Source organism: Rhinoraja longicauda, chromosome 16 (genome assembly GCF_053455715.1).
Source record: "Rhinoraja longicauda isolate Sanriku21f chromosome 16, sRhiLon1.1, whole genome shotgun sequence".
NCBI classification, from domain to species: Eukaryota; Metazoa; Chordata; class Chondrichthyes; order Rajiformes; family Arhynchobatidae; genus Rhinoraja; species Rhinoraja longicauda.
This window is the reverse complement of record NC_135968.1, coordinates 23,679,911-23,700,172: the sequence shown is the minus strand read 5'-3', so window position 1 is coordinate 23,700,172 and position 20,262 is coordinate 23,679,911. Positions and strand designations below refer to the sequence as shown.

Genomic DNA, 20,262 nt, shown 5'->3' with positions numbered 1-20,262 from the left:
AACAAGAAGGATGCATGGGACAGGTATAGGCAGCTGGGATCAAGGGCATCCATGGAAGAATTTCGGGAACTAAGGAGTAAACTAAAAAAGGAAATCAGAAAGGCAAAAAGGGGCCAGGAGATGGCTCTGGCGGGTAGCATTAAGGACAATCCCAAAAGATTTTATAAATGTATAAGGGGGAAAAGGGTAACTAGAGAGAGAATGGCACCTCTCAGGAATCAAAGCGGTCACCTCTGTGTGGTGCCACAGGAGATGGGCAAGGTTCTAAATGACTATTTCTCCTTTGTATTTACCGAGGAGAAAGACAGTAGAACGGAAGAAATTGGAGCAGATACTGGAAGTGTCTTGAGAGCAGTCAGGGTTACCGTCGAAGAAGTACTGAAGGTACTGTCGTGTTTGAAGGTGGACAAATCTCCAGGGCCTGATCTGATATATCTGAGGACATTGTGGGAAACCAGAGGAAATTGCGGGAACCCTGGTTGAAATTTATGAGTCGTCCTTAAATACAGGAGAGGTGCCGGAAGACTGGAGGGTGGCAAATGTTGTACCTCTTTTCAAGAAGGGCTGCAGGGAAAATGTCGGGAACTATAGGCCGGTGAGCTTAACTTCTGTAGTTGGTAAGTTACTGGAGTGTATTCTGAGGGATAGGTTATACAGGCATTTGGATGGGCTAATTAGGGATAGTCAGCATGGTTTTGTACGTGGGAGGTCATGTCTCACAAATCTGATTGAAATTTTTGAAGATGTGACCAAAAAGGTTGATGAGGGCAGAGCTGTAGATGTTGTGTACATGGACTTCAGTAAGACGTTCGACAAGGTTCGGCATGGTAGGCTGCTCTGAAAGGTTAGATCGCATGGGATCCAAGGAGAGATAGCTGAATGGATAGCAAATTGGCTCCATGGAAGGAAGCAGTGGGTAGTTGTGGAAAGTTGCTTCTCAGCCTGGATGCCTGTGACTAGTGGTGTGCCTCAAGGTTCGGTGCTGGGCCCGTTACTGTTTGTCATCTACATCAATGATTTGGATGAGAACATACAGGGCAAGATTAGCAAGCTTACTGATGATACAAAAGTTACTGGTTTTGCAGATAGTGAAGATGGTTGTTAACGATTGCAGCAGGATCTGGATCGATTGGCCTGGTGGGCAGAGGAATGGTTGATGGAATTTAATACAGAGATGTGTGAGGTGTTGCATTTTGGGACGTCTAACAAGGGCAGGACCTACACAGTTTATGGTAGGTCTCTGGGTCGTGTTGTAGAGCAAAGGAATCTAGGAGTACAGATGCATGGTTCCTTGAAGGTCGAGTTGCAGGTAGATAAGGTGGTCTAAAAGGCTTTTGGCACTTTGTCCTTCATCAGTCAGAGTATTGAGTATAGAAGTTGGGAGGCCATGTTACAGTTGTATAAAATGTTGGTGAGACCGCATTTAGAATATTATGTTCAGTTCTGGGCACCATGCTATAGGAAAGATATTGTCAAGCTTGAAAGAGTTCAGAAAAGATTTATGAGGATGTTGCCAGGACTAGAGGGTGTGAGCTATAGGGAGAGGTTGAGTAGGCTGGGTCCCTATTCCATGGAATGCAGGAGGATGAGGGGAGATCTTATAGAGGTACACAAAATCATGAGAGGAATAGATCGGGTAGATGCCCTGAGTCTTTTGCCCCAAGTAGGGGAATTGAGGAACAGAGGACATAAGTTCAAGGTGAAGGGGAAAAGACTTAAAAGGAATCCGAGGGGTAACTTTTTCACACAAAGGGTGGTGGGTGTATGGAACAAGCTGCCAGAGGAGGTAGTTGAGGCTGGGACTATCCCATCGTTTAAAGAAACAGTTAGAGAGGTACATGGATAGGACAGGTTTGGAGGGTTATGGACCAAGCGCAGGCAAGTGGGACATTGTTGGCTGGTGTTGGGCCGAAGGGCCTGTTTCCACACTGGATCACTCTATAACTCTATGGCTCTAAATGTAATCATTTTCATTTTCTGTAGGACCCACATGAAATATGGTGATCCAGCCAAAATTACGGAAGGTTACATTTCTGTTCTTACAAGTGGCATCTGTCAAAGTGAAGAGAACGGATCATTTTTTACAAAGGACTATGATGCAAAGAAGGCATATCTTGCAGGATCCATCAAAGGTAAGCACAGTGGCACGGTAGCGCAGCGGTAGAGTTGCTGCTTTACAGCGAATGCAGCGCCGGAGACTCAGGTTCGATCCTGACTACGGGTGCTGCACTGTAAGGAGTTTGTACGTTCTCCCCGTGACCTGCGTGGGTTTTCTCCGAGATCTTCGGTTTCCTCCCACACTCCAAAGACGTACAGGTATGTAGGTTAATTGGCTGGGTAAATGTAAAAATTGTCCCTAGTAGGTGTAGGATAATGTTAATGTGCGGGGATCGCTGGGCGGCACGGACTTGGAGGGCCGAAAAGGCCTGTTTCCGGCTGTATATATATGATATGATATGATATGATATGAATTGATATAGATTATTGGTAAGAATAAGGCCTCACCTAAAGCATGGAAATCAAGGAAATAGCTAATTCTGCGATATCAACGTACCATAGTCAGCCAGATTCAGAAAAGCCTTTTGGCACGTTGGCCTTCATCAGTCAGAGTATTAAGTATAGAAGTTGGGAGGTTATGTGCAGTTGTATAAGACATTGGCAAGGCCACATTTAGAGAATTGTGTTCAGTTCTAGGCACCATGTTACGGGCAAAATGCTGTCAAATTGGAAAGGCTGCAGAGAAGATTTACAAGGATGTTGCCAGGACTCGAGGGCCTGAGCTATAAGAGAGGTTGAGTAGGCTAGGACTCTTATTTCTTGGAGCACGGGAGGATGAGGGGTGATGTTATAGAGGTGTATAAAATCATGAGAGGAATAGTGTGGGTAAACATATAGAGTGTCTTGCCCAGAGTCGGGGAATCGAGAAACAGAGAATATAGGTTTAAGGTGAGAGGGGAAAGATTTAGTATGAACCTGAGAGGTAACTTTTTCATACAAGGGGTGATGGATGTACGGAATGAGCTGCCGGAGGAGGTAGTTGAAGCGGGTACTATCACAACGTTTAAGAAATATTTAGATAGGTACTGGGATAGGACAGGTTTAGAGGGATATGGGTCCAATGCAGGCAGGACCAGTGTAGATGGGACATGTTGCTCAGTGTGGGCAGGTTGAGCTGATGGGCTTGTTTCCACACTGTATGACTATGTGACCCATACCTGCTTCCATGGTCTCTGGCCTCCATCTCATCACCTCTGGGGCTCTCCCAACCACTCTTAGGGTCTCTGGTCTCTATCTCAGCAAGTCCTGAGGTTTGTCCTGCCCACCCAATCCCAGACTCTAATCCGAACTCCAGACTCAACACTTCTGGAGCCATGCCATTCAACCAAGCCTAACATGCCTGGATATGCCTGGATCGGAACAATGAAAGGCAGTGTGCAAAAGAATGTATGCTGAATGTATGCAGTATTGAGATAAAACTGTACACAACATGTGGGAAAAAATTGCAAGAAGTGTTTGTACATTCGTTATCTTCCCTTTGCTTTATCTATTGTGTTTGAGTTTGACTTGGTTGTGTTTATCGATGGTATATTTAGTTTAGTTTAGTTTAAAGATACAGCGCGGAAACAGACCCTTCGGCACACCGAGTCTGCGCCGACCAGCAATCTCTACACTAGCTCTATCCTACGCACTAGGGACAATTTACAATCTTTACCGAAGCCAATTAACATACGAGCCTGTACGTCTTTGGAGTGAAAGGAAACTGGGAACATCCGGGGAAAACCCATGCGGTCGCAGGCAGAACGTACAAACTCCACACAGACAGAACCTGGTGCTTTACCGCTGCACCAAAATCTGATCTGTTTATACAGCATGCAAAACCAAGATGTTCACTGTACGATGGTACACGTGACAATAATAAACCTAAACTTAGCAGTTTTCCCCACAGAATTGAATAAAGTTATGACTTTTATATAATACTAGACAAAGTGGACCCGTTGGGCCCAAACATCTGCATTGGTGCAGCACCCTATCCTCCCTCTCTCCCCTCTCTCCTCCCTCCCTCCCCTCTCTCCTTCTCCCCCACTCCCCTCTTCCCCCTCCCTCCTCCCTCCTCTCCTCCCCCTCCCCTCCTTTTAAACTTTAAAATGTGAATAACTAAAAATATAACACCGATTTTAATAAAACTACTTGCATTATCACTAAAGTGGGTCTAAAATTGTGGCGCTATCGTGTACCATTTTGGCTGCAGTTCGTCACAAACAAGATAACAAATGAGAGTTTTAGTATATAGATGACATTAAATTAAATAGTACAGTTTCATAATTTTTACAGTTTTACAGTTTCATAATTTTGAAGTTTATATCGTAATTTAGGCAGGAGCTAAATTCACATTAGGCATCCATGTATATAAATTCCAAACTGGATAGCAAATTAGAAACAGGGAGCACATTCATTATTTCTTCAAAATTTCCAACATTTCCCTGCTAACCATTCTTCCCTGGGATTTCAGAGTCTCTAACTGAAATGAGATATCCCTGATGGACACAAACCTGGGACCACAGTGGAAAATATTAATATTTTATTAATTGGGCGGCACGGTGGCGCAGCGGTAGAGTTGCTGCCTTACAGCGAATGCAACACCGGAGACTCGGGTTCGATCCTGACTACGGGCGCCGTCTGTACGGAGTTTGTACGTTCTCCCCGTGACCTGCGTGGGTTTCCTCCGAGATCTTCGGTTTCCTCCCACACTCCAAAGACGTACAGGTATGTAGGTTAATTGACTGGGTAAATGTAAAAATTGTCCCTAGTGTGTGTAGGATAGTGTTAGTGTGCAGGGATCGCTGGGTGGCGCGGACTCGGTGGGTCGAAGGGCCTGTTTCTGCGCTGTATCTCTAAATCTAAATCTAAATCTAATAGACATTGCTGAGGCAATGTCAATACAGATTCAGACATTGTTTAGTTTAGTTTAGTTTATTGTTGTCCCGTGTCCCGAGTGGCAGTGAAAAGTTTTTGTTTGCGTGAATGGATGAAAGCAGATGTTCATCTGGGCCAAACACGCAGAGTCTCCACACTCCACCGCCTTCTTGGTCAGTTCGTCTCGATAGAGGGTGATAATTTGGAACTCTCGAGCAATTTTCTCTCACAGGCAGCAAAGTTCACTCAAGTTTAATATGGGAGCAGTGGAGGATGTTACTGTTGTCACACTCACACTCAATACAGATTTGGCAATGGTGCAAGATTTGGCAAGGAACTGCAGATGCTGGTTTGCAAAAACAAGACACAGGGTGCTGAAATAACTCAGCGGATCAGGCACCGAATCTGGAGAACATTGAGCGGTGACATTTAAGGTCGGGACACTTCTTCAGTTGCCAGGGTTTAGTATTTCTGACTATTAAGTGTTTTACACGAGCAAGCCTTCTACAATACAATACAATACAATATATCTTTATTGTCATTGTACAGGAGAACAACGAGATTGGGAATGCGCCTTCCATACGATGCAATAAATTAATTAGCTAATCAGTATAAATTTATACAACCCAGTGAAACAAAATTAGAAACAGATTTAAAACAGTATAAAGTTCAAGTAGGTCTGTGCCGGTTCACTGTGCGATGTGACCATCCGCCTCATAGCAGCTATGGCCCTGGGGATAAAGCTGTTCTTGAGTCTGGAGGTGCGGGCATAGAAGGCCTTGTAGCGTCTGCCCGATGGTAGAATTTCGAACAGACTATTGCAGGGGTGTGAGGAGTCTTTGTGAATGCTGGTGGCTTTTCTGAGGCATCGTGTGTTGTAGATGTCCTCCAAGGATGGTAGCTGTGTTCCGATAGTCTTCTGAAATCTATGGACTACCCGCTGAAGAGCTTTCCTCTCTGCCTCCATGCAGCTGAGATACCACACAGGGATGCCATGCGTTAGGATGTTCTCTATGGTGCAGCAGTAGAAGGTCGTCAGCAGCTGTTGGGGTAGACCAGACTTTTTCAGTGTTCTCAGATAGAACAGTCGTTGCTGCGCCTTCTTGACCAGCGCAGCAGTGTTATTGGACCATGTCAGGTCCTCCGAAATGTGAGTGCCCAGAAACTTGAAGCTGGACACTCTCTCCACACTGTCCATCATGCAAGACACATGAGAAAGTGTTTGTTTTCAATGAAATTTTCTTTCTTTCCAGATATAGTGAATCAGTTTGGAATGGAAACTATTATTCTGTACACAGGACTGATGCTGAGGAAAAGGATTGTGGTCTACCATCCTCGCATTGAAGCTTTGCAGGAATTTTCCAGGTACATCCAACATGTAGGAGACAAATGTGGGCAGACTGCGTTCTCCAGTGGTTGCATTATATATTTCATACTGCCTAATCTTTTTCTTTGAGCTGTCGGAACTATTTGAGATGTCCTTGCCCCTGGGCAATTAAATCGTGCTTCTTCACCTCAATATAAATAGACATTGTTCAGGCACTCCAAATGGAGAAGAATTGTATGGAAATAGAAACTGGAGCATTGCGTACAGTTTTGGTCTCCTAATCTGAGGAAAGACATTCTTGCCATAGAGGGAGTACAGAGAAGGTTCACCAGATTGATTCCTGGGATGGCAGGACTTTCATATGAACAAAGATTGGATAGACTCGGCTTGTACTCGCTGGAATTTAGAAGATTGAGGCGGGATTTTATAGAAACTTATAAAATTCTTAAGGGGTTGGACAGGCTAGATGCAGGAAGATTGTTCCCGATGTTGGGGAAGTCCAGAACAAGGGGTCACGGCTTAAGGATAAGGGGGAAGTCTTTTAGGACCGAGATGAAAAAGGTTTTTTTCACACAGAGAGTGGTGAATCTGTGGAATTCTCTGCCACAGAAGGTAGTTGAGGCCAGTTCATTGGCTATATTTAAGAGGGAGTTAGATGTGGCCCTTGTGGCTAAAGGGATCAGGGGGTATGGAGAAAAGGCAGGTACGGGATACTGAGTTGGATGATCAGCCATGATCATATTGAATGGCGGTGCAGGCTCGAAGGGCCGAATGGCCTACTCCTGCACCTATTTTCTATGTTTTCTATGTTTCTATTAAGGCAGGGAAAATTCTGTCCGGTTGTTGTTTATGGATCCTTGACCTCTGCATTAGTGGGGTGCCAGAAAAAAACCAAGGAGAAGGAAACAGTTTTATGTTCACATTTAAACATGGTTGTTGACATTTGAGTGCATTGGCAGAAATGTTGCATATCTATGCTGGAGATGTTAATTTCATATTTTATATTCCAGGACATTGCCCACATTAACTTGGCATCGGCAGGACTGGTCCATACTTCATCCTTACATGCACTTAAATCAAGATGAGCTCGAGGCATTGAAAACTTGCACTGGTAGGGGTACTTTTTTTTCCCCAATCTGCATGAAATCCTTTGCAATAGCTAATCCAATTTGAGAATGCAATGGGAAAAGCTTTTTTCCCACATCTGGCATATTTCAAGGTGCCTTCGGGACTCTGGGTGTTCATTAATCTTGCAATAAACATCGATTTGGTTTCCTCCATAATGGACAACAAACATCTCGTGACATAAGGAAATAACTGCAGATGTTGGTACAAATCGATTTATTCACAAAATGCTGGAGTAACTCAGCAGGTCAGGCAGCATCTCGGGAGAGAAGGAATGGGTGACGTTTCGGGTGAAGAAGGGTCTCGACCCGAAGCGTCACCCATTCCTTCTCTCCCGAGATGTTGCCTGACCTGCTGAGTTACTCCAACATTTTGTGAAGAAAACATCTCGTGACTTTGGAAACAATTTTATTGGTTGTTTATATGTAGAATATAGAACAGGCCCTTCAGCCCACAATATACATGCAGAACATGATGCTAAGTTAAATGAACCTCCTCGACCTGCACATGATTCATATCCCTCCACACACTGCATATGCACGTGCCCATCTAACAGCATTTTAAATGCCACTATCATTTCTGCCTTCCTCCACCACCCCTGGCAGCACTTTCCAGGCACCCACCACTTACTGTGTAAATATAACTTGCCCCGCACATCTGCTTTAAGTTTTGCCCCTCTCACTTTAAAGCAATGTTCTCTAGTGTTTGACATTTCCACCCTACGGAAAAAAGGTACTGACTATCCAACCTATCTATGCCTCCCATTATTTTATATACTTCCATCAGGTCTCCCCTGAACCCCTGATGCTTCAGAGAAAACAATCTAAGTTTGTCCAACCTCTCCTTATAACTAACACTCCCCTAATCCAGGTTGGAGCAGTATTAGTTATAAAGAGAGGTTGGACATTCTGGTTCGCATTCTGGTTAACCTCTTCTGCACCCTCTCCAAAGCATTCACATCCTTCCTTTAATGGGGTGAACAAAACTGTGTACCAGATTCCAAAAGCGTCTTAACCAAAGTGGTGCAATGTCCTATTCATTTCACACACAGGTTACGTGGCAGGTTTCACAGACTTAAAGGTGACTGACCGGCCAGACATCTACGATGTGTTTGTGAATTTGGTGGAAAGTGAGATCATCATCGCACCCCATGCTAAAGGTATCATTGGCATTATCAGTGGAGTCCAGTTTCCCAATGGCGGCACAGTGGCGCAGCGGTAGAGATGCTGCTTCACAGTGACAGAGACCCAGGTTCGATCCTGACTCCGCTGTCTGTACGGAGTTTGTACGTTCTCCCTGTGACCACGTGGGTTTTCTACGAGTGCTTGGGTTTCCTCCCACATTCCAAAGATGTGCAGGTTTGTAGCTTAACTGGCTTCTGTAAATTGTCCCTAGTGTGTTGGATGCAAACGTGGGATAACATAGAAATAGTGTACGAGTGATCGGTGGTCGGCATGGACTCAGTGGGCCAAAGGGCCTAATTCCATGCTGTATCTCTTTAAACAAACCTCAAATTTAAAATGTTCGGCCTTGTTCATGACCTTACTCTTTAACCTCTTCCAAACCTATATTGTTTGCTCCTATTCTGTCCTTAGTTTAGTTTAGTGATACAGCATGGAAACGTACAGCCCATTGATCACCTGTTCACTCTAGTTCTATGTTACCCTATTATCTCATCCACTTCCTACACACAAGGGGCAATTTACAGAGGCCAAGTAACCTACAAACCCCCGTGTCTTTGACATGTGGGAGAAAACTGGGGCACCCAGAAGAAACACAGTCACAGGGAGAACATGCAAGCTCCACACAGCTGCCCCTGAGATCTGGATGGAACCTGTGTCTCTGGTGCTGTGAAGCAGCAGCTCTACCAGCTGTGCCACTGTGCCAGCTGTGCCACTGTCCCACCCTGTTGTGCATTCCCAGATTTTATTCTGTGCCCATGCCTTCAGCTACTAATGACTACTTTCTAGAATTACCTCCCCAAACCTTTCAACTTTTTCTGTTCTCTTTTGTTTTCTTCCTTATATTACATCATTCCCTTTATCATGTATCTATACTTCAATTAAATCATGTCTTGTCTTTCTGCTGACTGGTTAGCACGCAACAAAAGCTTTTCACTGTACCTCGGTACACGTGACAATAAATTAAACTCAAATTTATAGTCTACGTCCGTAATTCAGCTATTAACACGCTTTAACAATATGTTTTTAGTGACAAATTGTGTTCAAATATGAAATGCCTTGCCAAGTTTTACCTTGTTAAAAGTACCTCATGCATTCAAATCGCTGTTGTCCTTGCATAAAGTGTTACCAATGAGATTTCATGCAGCAGTTAAATTATTTAATATGCCGTGAAAGCTTTTTTTCTGGATGGAATATTTTAAATTAAACTTTTAAATTTCATCAGGTGCAGTTTTGTTATTGGCTCTTTTAGTGATTGAAGCAATTTGAGGTTTACAGATTAAGCGTAAAATAAACAAATTGCCATAATACTGAAGTATCTTGTTTCAAGTATGATTTATTTTCTGTTGGATGATGGTATAACCCTGTTATTTTTCATTTAAAAAATGTCTTGCTTTGGGTTTATCCAATTTATAGTTATTGATACCACAACAGATCGATGTGAAGATATTCATAGATTTGGGAGTTTAGCATTTATTCAACAAATTCATTGTAATTTTAATGTGATTTTTATGCCACTCTGGTATCATATATATCCCATTTCACATGTGACATTTTGTTGGCAATAATCATGTTATCAATCATTTGACTCACTGTGAGCATTCTCATGAAAGATAGGTGAATATTGATATTATCAATATTTTCATGAGCTCTAGGAATTAGGCCATTCCTCCCATAAATTCTACTCCGGTATTCAATCTTAGCCGATGTATCTTTCCCTCTCAACCCCATTCTCCTGCCTTCACCCCATTACCCCTGACACCCTTCCTGCGTGGGTTTTCTCCGAGATCTTCGGTTTCCTCCCACACTCCAAAGACGTACAGGTATGTAGGTTAATTGGCGGGTAAATGTAAAAATTGTCCCTAGTGGGTGTAGGATAGTGTTAATGTACGGGGATCACTGGGCGGCACGGACTTGGAGGGCCGAAAAGGCCTGTTTCCGGCTGTAGATATATGATATGATATGATATAAACAAGAATCTGTCAATCTCCTCCTTAAAAATATCCATTGACTTGGCCTCCACAGCCATCTGTGGCAATTAATTCTACAGATTCACCACCCTCTGACTAAAAGAAATTCCCCCTCATCTCCTTCCTAAAAGTACGTCCTTTTATTCAGAATCTATGGCCTCTGGTCCTAGACTCTCCCACTAGTGAACCACCTTCACTCTATCCAAGCCTTTCACTATTCGGTAAATTTCAATGAGGTCCCCCCCCTCATCCTTCTAAACTCCAGTGAGTTCCCCCTCATCCTTCTAAACTCCAGTGAGTCCCCCCTCATCCTTCTAAACTCCAGTGAGTACAGGCCCAGTGCCACCAAATGTTCATCATATGTTAACCCAATCATTCCTGGGATCATTCTTGTAAACCTCCTCTGGACCCTCTCCAAAGTCATCACTTCCTTCCTCAGTCAGCCCAAAACTGCTCACAATACTCCAAATGCGGTCTGACCAGTGCGTTATGAAGCCTCAGCATTCCATGTTTGATGTTTGTCACTGGTTGATGGAAACATGTACCTATTTAACTCTTTCTCTCACAGAAACAATGACAATGGGGAAGCTGCAGAAAGATATAGGACAGCTCATTGTCCAGTCAGCTGGTGACCCAGAGAAATCAGATGGACAAGTGATTAAGGTGATTATTTAGTCATGAAATTCTCTGCATTTCTTCTGAGAGGCTCCAATGATTGTGTCATCCAGTGGCCACATTTACTTGTAATTATTTTATTCCTTAAATGTCCACATACTCAGGTCATGGGTAATGTTGATAGAATCCATTGGTTTGTTTCGGACTGGAGTGTTATTCTATGCATGCTATCTTTTTTCTCCCTCTTCTGAAGGCCTGGATTCTTGTGCTAGTGTAATTGCCACATTGCTTCACTCTCCGGCTTTCAAAGGGCATGAGAGCATAAGATAGAAGCAAAGGGCCACATATCTCAAGCATATTCTGGTGTTCAGTGCGATTATGACTCGTTCTGTGGTTGAAGTTCACCTTGCAGCCTGATCCCCACATCCATTGATTCTCTCAGGGGCTCCAAACACTTGGTCTCAGGCGAGTCCGGCCATCCATAGCTCACTTTGTTGTAGACGAATAGTCAATGTGGAGCTAAATCTCAAAAAATGATGGTGAGGCCACATTTTGAGTATTGTGTTCAGTTTTGGTCACCCTGTCATAGGAAGGATGTCATTGAGCTGGAAAGAGTGCAGAGAAGATTTGCAAGGATGTTGCCAGGATTCAAGGACTTCAGCTACAGGGAGAGGTTAGGCAGGCTGGGACTCTATTCCTTGGAGCAGAGGAGACTGAGAGGTGATCTTATAAGAGGTGTATAGAATAGAATAGAATAGAATTCCTTTATTGTCATTGCAACAGGTACAACAAAATTAATAAGGGAAATTTCCCAGGGTAAAAATATCATGAACTGGAAGATATAGGTTTAAGTTGAAAGGGAATAGATTTAACAAGAAATTAAGGGGCAATTTTTTTTGATCTGCCAGAGGAGACTGTTGAGGTAGGTACCATAATAGCATTTAAAATATACCTGGACTGGTACATGGATATGGTACATGGATAGGAAAGATCGAGAAGAATATGGGACAAATGCTGGCAAACGTGAATAGCTTAGATGGGGCATCTTGGACAGCATTGCTGAATTAGGCTGAGTGACCTGTTTCCTATGACTCCATGACTGTGATACTTATTAGTATCACCTGATGTACAAGTGATCAGATGTTTTCACCTTGATGATGATTTCAACTTCCATTGTTGCATCCAGGACATTTCACATAAAACAAAGGAAATACTGACTACTTTAGCCTCACTCGGGCCAGACGAGGAGGGGAAATCCAAGATCACTCTGGAGATCCTGAAGGAGAGGCGTTTTCCACCCGCAACCGAGAGCTTCCTGTATCACCTGGCAGCTGCTGAACAAATGCTGCAGATCTGACCACTGTTCTACCTTCCACACAGTGGACCAAGATCAATCAACAGAGAAGTACCCACCAACCGAACAGCTCTGGTGGCAAAATGAATAAATGATTGAAATTGAACCTGCACCAGGCATCTCACTTCTGACCTCTCAGTGATGTACGATAAATGGAATCCCTGCATGGACATTGATTTTCTATGAAAATATTTCTATTCAAAGAACCGGCTGCTTTTTGCTTTGATCTTAAAAACATATTTTTCTTCTGAAGACCTCAAAGTTTTTAACCAGTTAAAACATTTGTCCCTCATAGCAGTTCTCTGTCACATCCTTCAGCACCTCAAGATCATGATTTCCTGCAACACCAAGCCAGCACTCCCTCATCTCTCTCCTGGCAGCCGATCACACAGAAGAAAGATATTCAAACTGTGAAATCCTGATTGAACACTCACAAGGAATCTTGTGCAGAGTGGAATTTCATCACAATGAGACCTCGGGGGGAAAAAAAATAGTGGGCCATTTCACATCTACAACCGAACACGGAGACACAAGAAACTGCAGGTGCTGGAATCCTGAGTAAAACAATAAAGTCTGAAGAAGGGACCCGACCCAAAATGTCATCTGTCCAATCCTTCCACAGATGCTGCCTGACTTGCTGACTTCCTCCAGCACTTTGTGTTTTGTCCAACCAATCTAACAAGTACTGAAGAATTTTTAGGTCAGTGGGTGCATTTGACATTTATATTCACATGGCATTCTTAATTAATAGTAACACACGCAGGTCCAAATATTCCAAAACTTGAACATCTCTTTTGGAGAAATAGTTCCACAAATTCTTGCAAACTAAGTTATCTTCTCTGAAATTATGCTTTGGAACAATTTTGGGTTACAGTATAAGAATTACTATTGTAAAGATTTATTATCATAACCATGTGCCTGTTATTTACCTGTCCATTATTCTTCAACATCCTCTCCTAAACCTTCGAACCCTTCAACCTAGAAGGTTACTTCAAATCACTCGGTGGTCAAAATCCTGGGGCTCCTTAACACCACTGTGAGAGGCTAACCAGTGCATGAACTTGTGTTCAACAAGTTTTTTGCCATCAGTTCACTTGGTCATTGAGTGACCATGGTGCAAGACCATATCCCATGGAAGCTTTGTGTTTGTGTCAAATACCTTGACTGGTACATGGTAAACATTGCTCATTGCGATCAGTTCCCTGGGTCATTGGTGACATTGGTAGCTTTTGCCCAATTGGTCAGTAGCTCTGTGTTATTTGGCCATCAAAATCCACAGAAAAAACCCACAAAGTGCTGGAGTAACTCAGCAGGTCAGGCAGCATCTCTGGAGAAAATGGATAGGTGACTTTTCGGATCAGGGGCCTTCTTCTGACTGATTGTAGAGGACAGGACAAAGCCTGGCAAGTGATAGGTGGATTCACTTGGTCTGTGTGGAGGGGGGGGGGAGGAGGGGTTATTGGCAGATGGTTGGATAAAGGCAATAGATGAAAAGACAAAAAATGTGAGATAAGGTACGAATAGAAGAGGCATGAAATGTGAAGCCAGAGAAAGGAATATAGGTGGAAGTGGGTGGGAGGAGGTGGTTGAAGAAATCCACAGAATCTTTCTTCCTGACTATCTCCCTATTCCCTGCCATATGACTCTGTGATTAAGTCAATATATAATATACAAAATTATATGATTATGACTAAGTCAATACATGGCATACTAAATTATGGTTTAAAATGTCTATAGACTATAGATAATAGGTGCAGGAGTAGGCCATTCGGCCCTTTGAGCCAGCACCGCCATTCAATGTGATCATGGCTGATCATCCACAATCAGTACCCCGTTCCTGCCCTCTCCCCATACCTCCTGACTCCGCTATAATTAAGAGCTCTATCTAACTCTCTTGAAAGCATCCAGAGAATTGGCCTCCACTGCCTTCTGAGGCAGAGAATTCCACAGATTTACAACTCTCTGAGTGAAAAAGTTTTTTCCTCATCTCCGTTCTAAATGGCCTACCCCTTATTCTTAAACTGTGGCCCCTGATTCTGGACTCCCCCAACATTGGGAACATGTTTCCTGCCTCTAGCGTGTCCAATCCCTTAATAATCTTATATAAGAAAATAACTGCAGATGCTGGTACAAATCGAAGGTATTTATTCACAAAATGCTGGTGTAACTCAGCAGGTCAGGCAGCATCTCGGGAGAGAAGGAATGGGTGATGTTTCGGGTCGAGACCCTTCTTCAGACTGAATAATCTTATATGTTTCAATAAGATCCCCTCTCATCCTTCTAAATTCCAGTGTACTTTCTAACTATGTATCTGTTTATCACATTGCTAGAAAATAAATTGTGAGACAATGTATTCAAGCGATCTCCCAGGTACAGAACTGATAAGAAAGTGTTTCTAATTGAATTCATTAATTTTAATGAATTCTGAGGTAAATAAATTATTATTTGCTCCTTGGAATAAAATGCTTACATATTATATGCATTACAGTCCTCAGGCACAGGCGTGCTGATGTAGCATAGAACCTATTTCTGCTCCAAGCCTAAGCTTGTCATGAATGCCATGATTCATCAGATACAAAGCTCCATTTCTCTCAGTAACAGCGATTGTAATCGCATAGAGAGGATCAGGCTGACGTGTGAACTCTGTAAATGCATTGACAATGAGCAGAGACATACACAGTGTCAAAAAGATTAAGTTATTGAAGACTGCACTTGAATCATTTTGGAGAGGAGAGAGCTGTAAGAATAATTTTGATTTTACGGCACACAAAATAGATTTCAGCATTGAAGGAATCATTGAGTTGTACAAATCAGAAATGGGTTCTTTGGTCTTTTCTTACCACATACTCGCACTAAGGGATAGCTACAAGCACATCAGTAGATGAAACTCTAGCGCTCCCAGCAGAAACCCACAGTTATAGGATGTACCAACCCCATACAGAGAACACCAATGGTCATAGCTGTGTGTCTGAGTGCCTGCACTTGTGTCTTTGTGAGTGCATGGGTAACACTTGATGAATAAAGATCAACTTGGAGTTTAGTTTTATAGAATAAGCGCAGAAATAGGCCGTTCGGCCCACCGAGTCTATGCCGACCAGTGATCGCCATACACCAGCAGTATCCTACACACACTATGGACAGTTTACAATCTTTACCGAAGCCAATCTTTAGATTGTACGTCTTTGGAGTGTGGGGGGGATACTGGAGCACGCGGGGAAAGTATAAACTCCGTACAGACAACACCCGTAGTTAGGATCGAACCCCGATCTCTGGCTCGGTAAGGCAGCAACTCTACCACTGCACAACCGTGCATACAGCACATAAGGAAACGTTTTTTTCACATAAAACTCAATTTACTGGCCTTGCTTGGAATTAGTTGCCTTCCCTATCAGACTTTGCCTCAGTTCTCAATGATCCCTGCTTGAATTAATATAGTGGATGAGGTAATTAAAACCCGATCTATAAATGTAAAGAGGACCCTACCAGCTTCAGATTCTTAAATTCAGTCAATCGTGATTGAGGCATGAAATTGTGGATGAGGAATTAAAAGTCAAGCTCTTAAGCTAATTCTACGACTGACCCACACAACACTTTCTTTCCTCTTCTCTCTTCATCTCACATGCTTATGTCTCCTTTGCCACTTGCTCCACCCCTCTGCTAATGAGTTCCCCTCACTGTACTGTTCATTTGCCAGACTTTGTTGCGCTCCATCCTCACTTTTTCCTCTCTATTACAATTGATCTGAAGAAGGGTCACTAAGCATAACGTCACCTGTCCATCCCCTCCACAGATGCAGTTTGACCCACTGCATGGGTCCAGCAGTTTGTTCCAGCACTTTGTGTTTCCTCTAGCTAAAGGTACGTTCCTTTCCTTTAATAAGATTTACCAAATTAGATTCTTTACATTTTTTAAAGCTTTAAAATGTCTGCACACCTATCTAGCACAGAGAGATTCTTTAATACGGGAATGATAGATCAGAAGATAGACACAAAATGCTGGAGAGAACCTTCTTCAGACCCGCAACATCACCCATTCCTTCTCTCCAGAGATACTGCCTGTCCTGCTGAGTGACTCCAGCATTTTGTGTCTATCTTCGGTTTAAACCAGCATCTGCAGTTCTTTCCTACACTAGATCAGTTTGACAGTAGAATCGAAGATAGACACAAAAAGCTGGAGTAACTCAACAGGAGATGCAGCATCTCCGGAGAGAAGGAATGGGTGACGATTCAGGTCAAGACCTTCTTCAGACATTGTGAGTAGATCATTGTGATAGTATGGTTGTGAGATGATGAAGAGATTGAACAAAGGTGGGTTGTGAAGGATGTTGATGAGGACCATAAATACTAAAATGGCTAATTTTTGGTGCAGTAAATTCTATGGCATCTTGCAAGAGAACGAGGAAGGTTTTGAAATATATGAATGTAGTAACCCCTGAAGTCTTTAGTTAGTTTAGTTTTAGTTTAGTCTTGAGGAGAGTGCAGGAATTGGTTTCATGTTGATACACATTTGATGTTCATTGCATGAATATCCTGCCTTTAAAACACTGTTTAGTCTTGGACAACTGTAACAACCAGACTAATCTAGTAACTGTATGTCTCAGACCTTCCAATATTGGACTGGCAAAGTAACATTTAAAACAAGGATTTTGCTTTTCCATGTGGTCAGCTTTTTAAACAAAAATAATCTGGTTTCAGAACGCTTTTGCTAATTCCTTTTTATTTTTTGCATGATTGTACTTGATTTGTAAATGATCTTTTTACATCTCACCTCATAAGTTATTGTTGAACCATATAAAGCCAAAAAAAATCCTAAGTTTCCACAACTATTTCAAATAGAAATGACAATGTGTGCAAATGATTTCTGTAATACAATCCTTCTGTCACTCGTTGTTGCCATTTTTTGAAACCAGCTGTTGTTCATTTGCTTTGAGAAGAAGTGAAATGGAATGGCAAGTTGGTTTATTTAAAGCAGGGCTTTGTGTTCCCTTTAAGAACTTCATGAGTCTTCCAATTTTTCTTAACTAAAGGGAACATTTTGCAAGTTGTCTGGCAATTCGTGTCCAAGTGCCCATTCTTTCACTCACTTTCCAAGCGTTGAATATTGGCAAGTTATTTCTCCATATGCAAGTGATAGCCACTTGTCATTGCCAGCTTTACACAATGTCCTCACATTAACACTTCTCACGAATTAACATCAATTGCAATGGCTGTTTGTGGAAAATAAACTCCTTCATATAATGACCGTAATTTATTCCAGAGAACAAATTTACGGAATGCTGTTGGGACAGCCAAGTCTGAAACCTGTACAGTGATAAACCTAAAGCTAGGCACAAAGTACTGGAGTAACACACCAGGTCAGGCAGAATCTCTGGAGAAAAAGGATGGGTGACATTTCGGGTCGGGACCCTTCTCCAGACATGAATCCGACCTGAGTCGCGGGGCTTGGGTCGGTCCGCTGTGGACTTTTCACCGTCCGGCGTGGCCTGGAACGTGGCAACTTCAACAGCCTGACCGCAGGAGAAGACGGCAGGGGAAGAGAAAAGACATTTTGACCTTCCATCACAGTGAGGTGGTGACTGGAGGAGACTCACTGTGATGGATGTTTCTTTTTATTTGGTGTTGGTTTATGATTGTGTGTTATTGCTTATTTTTATTGCTCTTATTGTTGGACTGTGGGTAATCTTTCATTTTGCTGCACATTTATGTGTATGTGACAAATAAAATTGACTATTGACCCAAAACAACGCCCATCCTTTTTCTCCAGAGATGCTGCCTGATCCACCGAGTTACTCCAGCACTTTGTGTCAATCGTTGGTATAAACCAGCATCTGTAGTTCTTTGTTTCTAAAGCACAAAGCTTATGTTTTAACAGATTTATATACATGTTTCCTGTTGGCTAATTTAATCATGATTCTGGAATCCTGCAGGAATGATAACCAAAAACACTGCAGATACTGAATGCTAATGCTCACTTGAGTCAGGATGGGCTGCTAGGTGAAGTTCGGAACTACTTCCAAAATAGTTGGAGGCAAACTCAATATCTTAAGGGAAATTATTACGTCTATGCAGAGATCTCACTTCAAATCCAGTAAAGGCCACCTCCAACCTTATTAAACATAGCACAAAAAGTAAGGAAATTTGTGTTTGGTAGATTATTTCTTTGTTGTAACAATGCTTCTTGGTAATAAATCTTATACCATTGGAAAGCCTGTTTATTTCCCTTTTAAATGGTGCCACATTTGTAAGGAACATGCATTTGTGGGATGAGCAGCAGAGCTGAGTATATGGGTTGCACCCATGAAAAATTTGCCAAATCTTCTCTGCCAATGCCAAACAGCTTATTCTGCCATTGACTCTTGTTCGGTGTTGTTTGGTGGATTGGATGATTGAAGTCTGAAGAAACAAGACATATTGGCAATTTAACAATTTATTCATTTAATAAACAGGAGCCACAGTAGCGTGTGGAAGAACCATACACAGCCATAACAGCCTGGCACCTCCTCCTCATGATGGTCACCAGCCTGGTCACACACTGTTGTGGGATGGCATCCCATTCTTGTCAGCACCTGGGGGTACCAGAAGCTCAAAACAAGAGTCGATAGCAACAGCAGAATAAGCTGTTTGGCATTGGCAGAGAAGATTTGGCAAATTTTTCATGGGCGCAACCCATATACTCAGCTCTGCTGCTCATCCCACAAATGCATGTTCCTTACAAATGTGGCACCATTTAAAAGGGAAATAAACAGGCTTTCCAACGGTATAAGATTTATTGCCAAGAAGCATTGTTACAACAAAGAAATAATCTACCAAACACAAATTTCCTTACTTTTTGTGCTATGTTTAGATAGAAAATATAATGAGACTCCAAACTGAGAGGTAGGCTTTTCATTCTCTCAATTATCTTAAACCTTTGAATATTTTAATGTTTTAGAATCAGCAGAATGGTGGTGTTGCTCTAAATCGACCCAAGAATTTTAATAGAATTTTCACATCTTTAAGACACATTTCATTTAGTGATTACTTTTTAAAAGCAGAACATAGTCTGTGATTAAACTTACCTTCCATGAGACAATATTGAGGGTCTGAATTAATTTAAAAGGAAGATATCCTCAAGCACATCTGTTGCAAGGCTTCAAGAAGACACTTGGACTAGTTAATTCTCCGTAACAGTCGCATTCAAACTGTTTGTATAAATGATGTCTTATTCTACTAAATAAGACAAGTTAATTGTGATGTATCAAATGTCCTTAAAACATTGAAGAGAGGGCTCTCGGATACTTTTGCTTTCTTTGCCCATTCAAGTTTTAAACTCACAGCAGACACTCATATTAAACATGTGTAGGAACTGCAAATACTGGTTTAAACCGAAGATAGACACAAAAAGCTGGAGTAACTCAGCGGGACAGGCAGCATCTCTGGAGAGAAGGAATGGGTGATGTTTCGGGTCAAGATCCTTCTTCAGACTGGAAACATGGGCCATTTTCAATAAAGAGTGAAACTACCAACCAGAAAAGAAGGAACTTTAAGTATGCCTATTATTGAAATGCATGATGGATATTGATCACTTATGCCTCAGGGTTAAAGTGAGCTTTGAGCCACTTTGGTGTGAAGACCTGAGTTTGTCTATGAAAGTACTGGGGTAACTCAGCGGGTCAGGCAGTATCCCAGAACAGTCGGAAGGGTCTTGATCCAAAATGTCACCCATCCATGGGTGCTGCCTGACCCACTGAGTTACTCCAGTTACTTTGTGTCTTTCCTTGGTAAACCAGTATCTGCA

The 20,262-nt window shown here is 42.4% G+C and overlaps 1 protein-coding gene across 4 annotated transcripts in view; it reads left to right on the top strand.

Moving 5' to 3' along the window:
• dennd10 (DENN domain containing 10) overlaps positions 1 to 18,636 on the top strand; it is a 32,378-nt gene extending 13,742 nt beyond the window's left edge. The window contains exons 4-10 of one of the 4 annotated variants that reach the window (XR_013548303.1): positions 1,984 to 2,132; positions 6,168 to 6,279; positions 7,252 to 7,352; positions 8,418 to 8,525; positions 11,086 to 11,180; positions 12,319 to 13,186; positions 17,743 to 18,636. Coding sequence is in view for 2 of the 4 variants with exons in the window: in XM_078413426.1 (XP_078269552.1) it covers positions 1,984 to 2,132; positions 6,168 to 6,279; positions 7,252 to 7,352; positions 8,418 to 8,525; positions 11,086 to 11,180; positions 12,319 to 12,489 (736 nt within the window). In the remaining 2 variants the exon portion in view is untranslated. Of the gene's footprint in view, positions 1 to 1,983; positions 2,133 to 6,167; positions 6,280 to 7,251; positions 7,353 to 8,417; positions 8,526 to 11,085; positions 11,181 to 12,318; positions 13,900 to 16,276 lie in introns of those variants that run through there. The other 3 variants (XR_013548302.1, XM_078413426.1, XM_078413427.1) reach the window with 3 other exon arrangements.
• Positions 18,637 to 20,262: the final 1,626 nt, after the last annotated feature.